Genomic DNA, 12541 nt, shown 5'->3' with positions numbered 1-12541 from the left:
TTAGGGTGCCACTGTCTTGTCCAGTGGTGATTACACAGTGTTTTTATAATTATAAAATTATGTATATTTGTCAAGAAAGGTCCATCCAGTCAAGGCTATGGTTTTCGCACTAGTCATACATGGATGTGAGAGTTGGACTATAAAGAAAGCTTAGTGCCAAAGAATTGACGCTTTTGAATTGTGGTGTTGGAGAAGACTCTTGAGAGTCCCTTGGACTTCAAGGCGATCCAACCAGTCCATCCTAAAGGAAAACAGTCCTGAATATTCATTGGAAGGACTGATGCTGAAGCTGAAACTCCAATCCTTTGGCCACCTGATGCGAGGAGCTGACTCATTTGGAAAGACCCTCATGCTAGGAAAGATTGAAGGCAGGAGGAGAAGGGGACGACAGAGGATGAGATGGTTGGATGGCATCACCGACTCAATGGGCACGAGTTTGGGTAAACTCTGGGAGTTGGTGATTGACAGGGAGGCCTGGCATGCTGCGCTTCATGGGGTGGCAAATATTTTGACAAGATTGATTATATTCTCTGCAGCAAAAGATGGAGAAGCTCTATACAGTCAACAAAAACAAGACCAGGAGCTGACTGTGGCTCAGATCATGAGCTCCTTATTACCAAATTCAGACTGAAATTGAAGAAAGCAGGGAAAACCGCTAGACCATTCAGGTATGACCTAAATCAAATCCCTTATTACATAGTGGAAGTGAGAAATAGATTTAAGGGACTAGATCTGATAGATAGAGTGCCTGATGAACTATGGAATGAGGTTCGTGACATTGTACAGGAGACAGGGATCAAGACCATCCCCATGGAAAAGAAATGCAAAAAAGCAAAATGGCTGCCTGGGGAAGCCTTACAAATAGCTGTGAAAAGAGGAGAAGCGAAAAGCCAAGGAGAAAAGGAAAGACATAAGCATCTGAATGCAGAGTTCCAAAGAATAGCAAGGAAAGATAAGAAAGCCTTCTTCAGCGATCAATGCAAAGAAATAGAGGAAAAGAAGAGAATGGGAAAGACTAGAGATCTCTTCAAGAGAATTAGAGATACCGAGGGAACATTTCATGCAAAGATGGGCTCGATAAAGGACAGAAATGGTATGGACCTAACAGAAGCAGAAGATATTAAGAAGAGGTGGCAAGAATACACAGAAGAACTGTATAAAAAAGATCTTCATGACCCAGATAATCACGATGGTGTGATCACTCATCTAGAGCCAGACATCCTGGAATGTGAAGTCAAGTGGGCCTTAGAAAGCATCACTACGAACAAAGCTAGTGGAGCTGATGGAATTCCGGTAGAACTATTTCAAATCCTGAAAGATGATGCTGTGAAAGTGCTGCACTCAATATGCCAGCAAATTGGGGAAACTCAGCAGTGGCCACAGGACTGGAAAAGGTCAGTTTTCATTCCAATTCCAAAGAAAGGCAATGCCAAAGAATGCTCAAACTACTGCACAATTGCACTCATCTCACATGCTAGTAAAGTAATGCTCAAAATTCTCTAAGCCAGGCTTCAGTAATACGTGAACTTCCTGATGTTCAAGCTGGTTTTAGGAAAGGCAGAGGAACCAGAGATCAAATTTCCAACATCCACTGGATCATGGAAAAAGCAAGAGAGTTCCAGAAAAACATCTATTTCTGCTTTATTGACTATGCCAAAGCCTTTGACTGTGCGGATCACAATCAACTGTGGAAAATTCTGAAAGAGATGGGAATACCAGACCACCTGACCTGCCTCTTGAGAAATCTGTATGCAGGTCAGGAAGCAACAGTTAGAACTGGACATGGAACAACAGACTGGTTCCAAATAGGAAAAGGAGTGAGTCAAGGCTGTATATTGTCACCCTGCTTATTTAACTTCTATGCAGAGTACATCATGAGAAACGCTGGACTGGAAGAAACACAAGGTGGAACCAAGATTGCCGGGAGAAATATCAATAACCTCAGATATGCAGATGACACCACCCTTATGGCAGAAAGTGAAGAGGAACTCAAAAGCCTCTTGATGAAAATGAAAGAGGAGAGTGAAAAAGTTGGCTTAAAGCTCAAAATTCAGAAAATGAAGATCATGGCATCCGGTCCCATCACTTCATGGGAAATAGATAGGGAAACAGTGGAAACATTGTCACACTTTATTTTGGGGAGCTTCAAAATCACTGCAGATGGTGATTGCAGCCATGAAATTAAAAGACACTTACTCCTTGGAAGAAATGTTATGACCAACCTAGATAGCATATTGAAAAGCAGAGACATTACTTTGCTGACTAAGGTCTGTCTAGTCAAGGCTATGGTTTTTCCAGCAGTCATGTATGGATGTGAGAGTTGGACTGTGAAGAAAGCTGAGCGCCGAAGAATTGATGATTTTGAACTGTGGTGTTGGAGAAGACTCTTGAGAGTCCCTTGGACTGCAAGGAGATCCAACCAGTCCATTCTGAAGGAGATCAACCCTGGGATTTCTTTGGAGAGAACGATGCTAAAGCTGAAACTCCAGTATTTTGGCCACCTCATGAGAAGAGTTGACTCATTGGAAAAGACCCTGATCCTCGGAAGGATTGGGGGCAGGAAGAGAAGGGGATGACAGAGGATGAGATGGCTGGATGGCATCACCGACTCAATGCACATGAGTTTGGGTGAACTCCAGGAGTTGGTGATGGACAGGGAGGCCTGGCGTGCTGCGATTCATGGGGTCGCACAGAGTCAGACACGACTGAGCGACCGAACTGACTGAAAGCCTGGACTCTGGTCAACATTTACTCTGATTCTATGCCGAATTCTCCTCCGCTCAAGCCCCTTCATGAATGCAAGTTACCAAACTACTCCCCATCTCACTACCACTCCCGCTGCCCCAGGCCAGTTTTGCTGTTTGGGGAGACACCACTTTGGAAAAGATCCTCCATGGTTTGCTTACTTGCTGTAAGTAATAAATCCTTCCTTTTCCTGATCTTTGACTTCATTGTAACTTTTGGCTAGACACCCACCAAGAGGCAAATGCAGTTTTTGGGCAACAGGTATAATTCTCTGGGCTATACAACATATCTTTTTTGGGTAAACCTATGGCTGATTCATGTTGATGTTTGGTAGAAACCAACACAATACTGTAAAGCAATTATCCTTAAATTAAAAATAAATAAAAAATATATATCCTTGTTGCTTATCTATTGTAAATGTAGCAGTTTGTATCTGTTAGTCCCAACCCCTAATTTCTTCCTCCTGCTTTCTCTCCTCCTTTTTCTGTATCTAACAGGATATATTTGAGTAATGAAAGAAAATACTTCATGTAGAGACCATTCAAATTATGGCTTACATGATAGAAGAGTAGAAAAGAATTGAAAATTGCTTAAGACACAATTGTTGTATATGAGTTGAAAATATTTAGGAAGAAAATTTTCACTGGTTCTAAGTTATGTTTTAAGACATGTGGGCCCCAAAAGAAAGATGATAACATTTGTTTTTCTGAGTACAAGCATCATGTATGGCATGAACTTTTATAGTGTCATTATTTATTTTTGTCTTTTTAATTGGTTTTATTGGTTTGTAATACTCAGTGCTGATTTTGTATACAGTGAACTACAGTGTTTCCATTTTCTGAAATATCTTGATTTAGGACAGACACCATGCACAGGTCCTGCTTTATTACACTCAAACATCATGATAATCCAGTGAAACTGATATTATTATATCATTTTCCAGATGAGGAAACTGAGACTCAAAGAAGTTCTCCAATCATATAGCTGGTAAATGGTGATGGTGTAATTCAGATGAGATCTGTGTATCTCAAAGCCTGAACCATTCTTCTAGTTTCTGAAACTAAAAACTTTTAGGCTCTATCCTCTACCTGGACCAAGATGAACTGTATGTTATATGTTTATTGATGTTTAAAGATGACCTGGCTGAAGGTGACTACTATTCTGTGTGTACTGAAGCAGCTAAGACCAGCGTGTGACTGTCACAGGGACAGCAAATTTGGACGAGAATAAAAAGGTCCAACCTTGTGTGGAGGTTTGTGCCAGACACTGGTGGGTGAGGCTGGGTGACAAGCCTGCTGGCTTGCAGGGCCCTGGAGGGTCCTAGTAGCCCCCTTGCTTTGTTTTTTTTTTTTTTGGTTGTGCCAGCTCAGTGTGAGGCACAGGTCCTCAATCAGGTTTTGAACCCGGGCCACTGCAGTGAAAACACGGAAACCTAACCACTGGACTACATGGGAATTCATGCCCTGTTGCTAGTTTAATTGCCCATAAAGATGAGCCTTCACAAGGAGGGCCTGTAAGGTCCATTCTGTCTCCACAGCATCTTGGTGGATACTAGCAGTACACTGAGTTTCCCTGGTGGCTCAGACAGTAAAGAATCTGCCTGCAATGTGGGAGACCTGGATTCAATCCCTGGGTTGGAAAGATCCCCTGGAGGAAGGCATGGCAACCCACTCTAGCAATCTTGCCTGGAGAATCCAATGAACAGAGGAGCCTGATGGGCTACAGCACATAGGGTCACAAAGAGTCAGACACGACTGAGCGACTAAGCACACTAAGCACATGCATACGCACGGGTCCAGAGGAAACTGGAACTGTGGTGAGGCAGCGGTGCTACCTCTGCCCCAAGGACAGCAGACAGCCCCTCCCCACTGCAGAGATTAGCCCCTCCTAATCACTTGATCTGGCCTGTGACACACAGGACAAGGTGGTCAGGCAAAGCATGGCTCTGGCTCCACCACCCTCTCCCATCACAGTATACTTGAGAGGTCTTCCTTCCCACCTGTGGTCTCAGTCCTATTCTCATTCCCAAACCAAACAGGAATTGCTCAGCGAGTGGCAGCCCATGTTCCATGGCTCAGCATCCAACATTTTAGTCTTGCTATCTAATCTAGAGCCCTTCTGGTCACTCATATCACTTTAAGAAATATTTAGACTCATAGGAATGGAAGTTCTGAGTGAATAGGAAGGAGGAATGATAAATATATTTTCCACTGGGGAAAAAAGGAACATGAAAGGTTCAGAACTTAGAGCACTTTTAGGAAGGGTCAATAATGCCCTAAACTATACACCTAGGAGAAATGAGGAGGCGAAATACAGAAGTTATTCTGAGGGAGATTGGAGGGTGAGTCAGGTAGACCACTGACTTGGCAGATGGAAGGTGAGGGGTGGCAGGGAAGTGGAATTTCTTTCTTTTTTCACCACCGATGCAAAGTTCCTCAAATGTCGATGAGATTCTGAAGCTTGTGAAAATGGAGCTGCATGGACCCTACCCTTGCAGCCTCTGACTGTCCTGCTGGGATAAGCCTCCAGCATGTGTATGTTCCTGGGCATTCCACAGTATTCACATCGCTTGGTATGAAGGCCAAATCTTGAGAATTACTGCTGTCCTGTGATCTGACAGGTGTGTCACAGATTAAAAAAAATAATAATTAATTTATTTTTCACTGTGCTGGGTGTTCATTGCTGCACTGGCTTTTCTCTAGTCATGTCGAGTGGGGGCTACTCGCCAGTTGCGGTGTGCAGGCTTCTCATTTCAGTGTCTTCTCTTGTTTCAGAGCACAGCTCTAGGGTGCACAGCCTTCAGCAGTTGCAGCATGTGGGCTCAGTAGTTGAGCTCTCTAGAGCACAGGCTCATTGGCTGTGGCACTCCAGCTTAGCTGCTCCTCTGCATGAGGAATTTTCTCAGACTGGGGATCCAACCTGTCTCCTGCATTGGCAAGAGGATTCTTTACCATTGAGCCACCAGGGAAGCCCCTATGTCACAGACTTTTAGAAGCTGAGTAATGATTCAGAGAGCTTCACTCACAATTTGAGAACAGTTACCAATAAATCTCTGAGAAGAAAAGATTGTTTTGCTTACTTTTTTTGGGCTCCAAAATCACTGCAGATGGTGATTGCAGCCATGAAATTAAAAGACACTTACTCCTTGGAAGAAAAGTTATGACCAACCTAGATAGCATATTGAAAGCAGAGACGTTACTTTGCCAACAAAGGTCTGTCTAGTCAAGGCTATGGTTTTTCCAGTGGTCATGTATGGATGTGAGAGTTGGACTGTGAAGAAAGCTGAGTGCCGAAGAATTGATGGTTTTGAACTGTGGTGTTGGAGAAGACTCTTGAGAGTCCCTTGGACTGCAAGGAGATCCAACCAGTCCATTCTGAAGGAGATCAGCCCTGGGATTTCTTTGGAGGGAATGATGCTAAAGCTGAAACTCCAGTACTTGGGCCACCTCATGCAAAGAGTTGACTCATTGGAAAACTCTGATGCTGGGAGGGATTGGGGGCAGGCGGAGAAGGAGACGACCGAGGATGAGATGGCTGGATGGCATCACTGACTCAACAGATGCGAGTCTGAGTGAACTCTGGGAGTTGGTGATGGACAGGGAGGCCTGGCATGCTTCGATTCATGGAGTCGCAAAGAGTTGGACATGCCTGAGTGACTGAATTGAACTGAACCTCTTCTTTTAATGCCTGAGTGTCTTTACCCTGTATCCACTTTTATCCCTTTCCCCGCCTGAAGAAGGTGTGGCTTTATTATAGAACCATGTCGATTCAATGTTTTTAAAGTTTGTGGGGAGGTAGCATTATTGGGGATGGGTAAATTTGCTAAACTAAAGGGTGGATGCAACCGAGGAAGGGGAAGTTGCTTCCCTTAGCTACGATATCTGTGTTAAGCTGTGGTCCAGTTGCCTCTGCTCAAAGGGAAGGCCCAGGCAACACTGTGCTGTCCTCTGCAGTTGGCAGTCAGTCATTTTCTGGATGCCAAATAGAGCAGAGGGAATATTTCTGAGTCCAAGGGATAGCAAAGCACTTCATACCGAGGGCTTAATTTGTCTCTTTTTCCAAACAAAAAATAACAACTCGAACTTTTCCTTACCCAGGAATAGGACGAAAGGAAAAGTCGGTATTTGTGAAGTGGTTCTAATGTAAGTGTTTATTTTAGTGGAAACAGATAACAAGTTCATGCTGCAGGAGAAAGCTACCCTTCCTCCCACACTGGAGGTGTGGAATGGAGGCAGAAGTGCTGTTACCTCTCCACCCCACCCTCTGGGCCCCACTGCAGCTCGAACCCCAACTGTGTGCTGGACTGAGGGTAGTTTCACATAGGCAGTGCAGAAGAGCAGCACAAAGGGTCCTGCAGAGGGGGCTGTATTTCCTGTTTGCAGATTCATATGGACTCAATCTTCACTCTAGGGAAGAGTCAGCATCTCAAGTTGGAAAAAAGAAGGTATAGTAGTATGGCCTTTGAAGGGAGGGGCACCTCTGAGTGCTGGAAGCAGTGAATTGGGAGTTGATCTACTTTGCCCCTTCTCTGGTGGTGCCAATGTGAACTCACATGCCCTTAAGTAGGCGGTGCCTTTAATAATAGCTTGCATGCACAGTTGGCTCTCTGCATCTGCAGTTCAGATTCTACCAACTGCCAATGGAAAATATTCGAGAAAAAAATTTCAGAAAGTTCCAAAAACCAAAACTTGAACTTGCCAGCAACTGTGTACATAGCATTTAAATTGTATAGCTATTATAAGTAATCTAGAGATGACTGAAAGTATACGGGCTGCATGTAGATTATATACAAATACTATGCCACTTTATAGGGTGTCCCTCGTGCCTCAGGTGGTAAAGAATCTGTCTGCAATGCAGGAGACCTGGGTTGGATCCCTGGTTTGAGAAGATCCCCTGGAGGGTGGCATGGCAACCTACTCCAGTATTCTTGCCTAGAGAATCCCATGGAGGTGCCTGGTGGGTTACGGTCCATGGGGTCGCAAGGAGTCAGATGTGGCTAACATCAGTTCAGTTCAGTTCAGTCGCTCAGTCGTGTCTGACTCTTTGCGACCCCATGAATTGCAGCACGCCAGGCCTCCCTGTCCATCACGAACTCCCAGAGTTCACTCAGACTCACGTCCATTGAGTCGGTGATGCCATCCAGCCATCTCATCCTCGGTCGTCCCCTTCTCCTCCTGCCCTGAATCGCTCCCAGCATCAGAGTCTTTTCCAATGAGTCAGCTCTTCTCATGAGGTGGCCAAAGTCCTGGAGCTTCAGCTTTAGCATCATTCCTTCCAAAGAAACCTCGGGGCTGATCTCCTTCAGAATGGACTGGTTGGATCTCCTTGCAGCCCAAGGGACTCTCAAGAGTCTTCTTCAACATCACAATTCAAAGGCATCAATTCTTCGGCACTCAGTCTTCTTCGTAGTCCAACTCTCACATCCATACATGACCACTGGAAAAACCATAGCCTTGACTAGACGGACCTTTGTTGGCAAAGTAATATCTCTGCTTTTCAATATGCTATCTAGGTTTGTCATAACTTTTCTTCCAAAGAGTAAGCATCTTTTAATTTCATGGCTGCAATCACCATCTGCAGTGATTTTAGAGCCCCCCAAAATAAAGTCTGACACTGTTTCCACTGTTTCCCCATCTATTTCCCATGAAGTGATGAGACCAGATGCCATGATCTTCGTTTTCTGAATGCTGAGCGTTAAGCCAACTTTTTCACTCTCCTCTTTCATTTTCATCAAGAGGCTTTTTAGTTCGTCTTCACTTTCTGCCATAAGGGTGGTGTCATCTGCATATCTGAGGTTATTGATATTTCTCCTGGCAATCTTGATTCCAGCTTGTGCTTCTTCCAGCCCAGCATTTCTCATGATGTACTCTGAAGTGAAATAAGCAGGGTGACAATATACAGCCATGACGTACTCCTTTTCCTATTTGGAACCAGTCTGTTGTTCCATGTCCAGTTCTAACTGTTGCTTCTTGACCTGCATATAGGTTTCTCAAGAAAGATGGAGAAGCTCTATACATTCAACAAAAACAAGACCAGGAGCTGACTGTGGCTCAGATTATGAACTCCTTATTGCCAAATTCAGACTGAAATTGAAGAAAGTAGGGAAAACCACTAAACCATTCAGGTATGACCTAAATCAAATCCCTTATGGTTATACAGTGGAAGTGAGAAATAGATTTAAAAGACTAGATCTGATAGATAGAGTGCCTGATGAACTATGGATGGAGGTTCGTGACATTGTACGGGAGACAGGGATCAAGACCATCCCCATGGAAAAGAAATGCAAAAAAGCAAAATGGCTGCCTGGGGAAGCCTTACAAATAGCTGTGAAAAGAAGAGAAGTGAAAAGCAAAGGAGAAAAGGGAAGATATAAGCATCTGAATGCAGAGTTCCAAAGAATAGCAAGGAGAGATAAGAACGCCTTCCTCAGCAATCAATGCAAAGAAATAGAGGAAAAGAAGAGAATGGGAAAGACTAGAGATCTCTTCAAGAAAATTAGAGATACCGAGGGAACATTGCATGCAAAGATGGGCTCGATAAAGGACAGAAATGGTATGGACCTAACAGAAGCAGAAGATATTAAGAAGAGGTGACAAGAATACACAGAAGAACTGTACAAAAAAGATCTTCATGACCCAGATAATCATGATGGTGTGATCACTCATCTAGAGCCAGACATCCTGGAATGTGAAGTCATTGGGCTTTAGAAAGCATCACTACGAACAAAGCTAGTGAGGTGATGGAATACCAGTTGAGCTATTTCAAATCCTGAAAGATGATGCTGTGAAAGTGCTGCACTCAATATGTCATCAAATTTGGAAAACTCAGCAGTGGCCACAGGACTGGAAAAGGTCAGTTTTCATTCCAATTCCAAAGAAAGGCAATGCCAAAGAATGCTCAAACTACTGCACAATTGCACTCATCTCACACACTAGTAAAGCAATGCTCAAAATTCTCCAAGCCAGACTTCAGCAATACGTGAACTGTGAACTTCCAGATGTTCAAGCTGGTTTTAGAAAAGGCAGAGGAACCAGAGATCAAATTGCCAGCATCCACTGGATCATGGAAAAAGCAAGAGAGTTCCAGAAAAACATCTACTTTTGCTTTATTGACTATGCCAAAGTCTTTGACTGTGTGGATCACAATAAATTGTGGCTAACATACTTTATCTTTGGTGAGGAAAGGGTTACAAAGAACCAAGCAAATAGTTTTGGGCCCTGGAATAGACTGTCCATTAGAAAACACCAGGACATGCCATCATTCTCTCTTTCCCTGCCCCATTCCCTGCCCACATTTGAAAACTCCCTGGTGGCTCAGATGGTAAAGAATATGCCTGCAATGCAGGAGACCCGGGTTTGATCCCTGGGTCGGGAAGATCTCCTGGAAGATGGAATGGCAATCTACTCCAGTATTTTTGCCTGGAGAATCCATGGACAGAGGAGTCTGGTGGGCTACAGTTTGTGGGGTGGCAAAGAGCTGGACACAAATAAGTGGCTAACACTTCATGCCACTTTATACAAGGGACTTGAGCATCCCAGATTTTCGTATCCGTGGGGGTCCTGAACAAATCCCTCATGGATACTGAGGGATATATAACAAGAGAAGGTTAGATTTGCTGATCTTCAAGGCCCATGAAATCAGATTAGAAGTTCAGTGAAATGCTTTTCTTAGGCCTTAAATAAGCGCTGTTAGGTTGCATTATCTTACAGATGAGCTCTGTTTCAGCATGAAATGAGGGTGTGTCAGGTACTTCAGCGTTACCTGTCATGTCTCAGTATAGGAGTCGGCAACACGCTTGTCAGGAGCCATCCAAACTCAGCCAGAGTGTGCAGCAGAGGACCATAATCTGTCTTGATTTCACAGCCCTGCGTGAATAAGCACAGAGCTCATAGTCTAATGACAAAGACAACCAGCTACACAAGTGATGGATAAGGGTGAGGAGTGTTGGGATAAGGGGCATTCATGCTCCATTAAGTGCAGTTTCACCGGCTCCAGTCTTCTTTTCTGCTTCCTGCTGCTTCCCAACCATTCAACCAAGCTAGAAACCCTGGGAGTCTGAGTGGAGTGAGGTTCTCTAAGGTTTGCGCCTTCCTTCCCTAGGTCTTGTTTGGGCATCATACTTTAATGTATAGGGTAGGGGCTAGGAATTTGCATTTTAAAAAACTCCCTGGGTGATTTGGATCCAAGTAGAGCCCACACTTTCAGAAACACTGGTCTAGGGCCTGGGAAGTAAGGACTGGAGTAGAGAGTGAGCAAAGAATGTTCACTGCTTTTCACTCACTTGGAATTGATTCTTACTTGGAGTTTTTCCTCTTATCCCACATCCTTGTGCCCCCCTCAACAGGGTTTCCAGTTTCCTTGAAAATGGTCTATGTCTCTCTAAGCTTGGCAAGGCCAGAAAGGTGAAAGTGTCCTTGAGAGAGGCTGTCAGTGAGGGCCTCACACACCAGCAAATATACTTGAATTCAATCTGTACACCTCAATGCAGTCCATTTGGTGATATCTGAATTCAGAGCGCACAATGCTGACAGCAAAGTCACCTCTTATTAGGAAGCACAATGCTGTGTGTATACATTTGGTCTGGTGAGAGAGAGAATACCTTTGGATATTTTTGCCTTTGAAAGTCAATTCAAAAGGTGAAAAAGTCAGTCACATTGGTTGCTCAAAGACAAAACTGACTGAATTTCTTTTCACTTTTATCTAGTTGTCTTGGCATTGTGTACAGAGAATTTCAGTGCGGGGGATGTTGTTTAGAATAAGAATGTCGAACGTTTGGGAATCTACTGCTATTTATGTATAATTATTTTGCTATCTTTAAACAAATCTGAACATTGGATAAAAGAAATCACCTTTTCCCAAATTTGCAAGAAGTTTGTTCAAGTATTTGTGATGAAATTCTGAACACGGAATAAACATGTGTTTGAAGAATATTGTCTGTGTTAGGCAATGAAGATCTAAATGTAAAACTCAATATAAAAGTAAAGCTATTTTTATTATATAAAAAATGCAGTTTACCTCAATAACTGTCCATTGTTCTACTACGATGGCATCATTTCCTTTCCTGCTGAATCCTGGTACTCCAGAGCCTTCTTCTTCATAGATGAAGAATCCGTCCAAAGATTTCGACAAGTGATCCCCTGTGAGGAAAAAGATACAATTAAGGAGAGTTGCACATATTCAGTGTCTTTTCAGGTCATCTAAAATGTTAATAAACAACCCTTACAGGAAGCTGAAAGAAAAATATATCAATTAATAAATACTTGTTTTAGGTGAATCTATGACATTTCCCTTTTCTTTGAGGTAATTTCTTTCTTTTTCTTGCAAAAGTTAAGACAGTTTTATACCTAACTGAATTAAAATCAAATTGTAAACACGAAGACTACAATAACAAACACAAGATAAAATAATATCATACAGTGAGAAGCAAGTGGATTTCCTAAGCCTAAAAACATCTGGAAATCACCTTCCCCTGGAAATCAAATGCTGGTTTCTGTTCTACATATTGTATGCATGTCAATCATACCACTAAGAAAAACAACATCAAAAATATTAATCCTTGAAATGACAAGTGTGATATCAAAACCAAGGTGAGGTACGATTATTTTAAAAAATATAAATACAGAACAATTCTTTGCTTCAATGATGCTTAAAAAAAACAAAGAATGGTAACAGGAAGATCCTAAACAGAAGTCATTGTCAAAAGAATTCCTGCTGGGAAGGAAGTTTTGAGGGAGGGCCTCTCTGACATTTTTTTGAACAGTTGACAATAACCAGCTGGCCAAAACTAAACTGATTT

General features: G+C 43.0%; 1 protein-coding gene across 2 annotated transcripts in view; it reads right to left on the bottom strand.

Annotated features, from left to right (window-relative positions):
* RFTN2 (raftlin family member 2) overlaps window positions 1-12541 on the bottom strand; it is a 74228-nt gene that overhangs the window by 20943 nt on the left and 40744 nt on the right. For both annotated transcript variants that reach the window (XM_040228869.1, XM_040228868.1), the window contains exons 7-8: window positions 11761-11882; window positions 10507-10610 (exon numbers count right to left, since the gene is read on the bottom strand). In XM_040228869.1, coding sequence (XP_040084803.1) covers window positions 10507-10610; window positions 11761-11882 — 226 coding nt within the window. The remainder of the gene's footprint in view (window positions 1-10506; window positions 10611-11760; window positions 11883-12541) is intronic.

The sequence above is a fragment of the Oryx dammah genome, unplaced genomic scaffold (assembly GCF_014754425.2).
Source record: "Oryx dammah isolate SB20612 unplaced genomic scaffold, SCBI_Odam_1.1 HiC_scaffold_27, whole genome shotgun sequence".
Taxonomy (NCBI): Eukaryota; Metazoa; Chordata; class Mammalia; order Artiodactyla; family Bovidae; genus Oryx; species Oryx dammah.
Note: the sequence above shows the minus strand (reverse complement) of the source record. Positions and strands in the feature narration are given on the sequence as shown.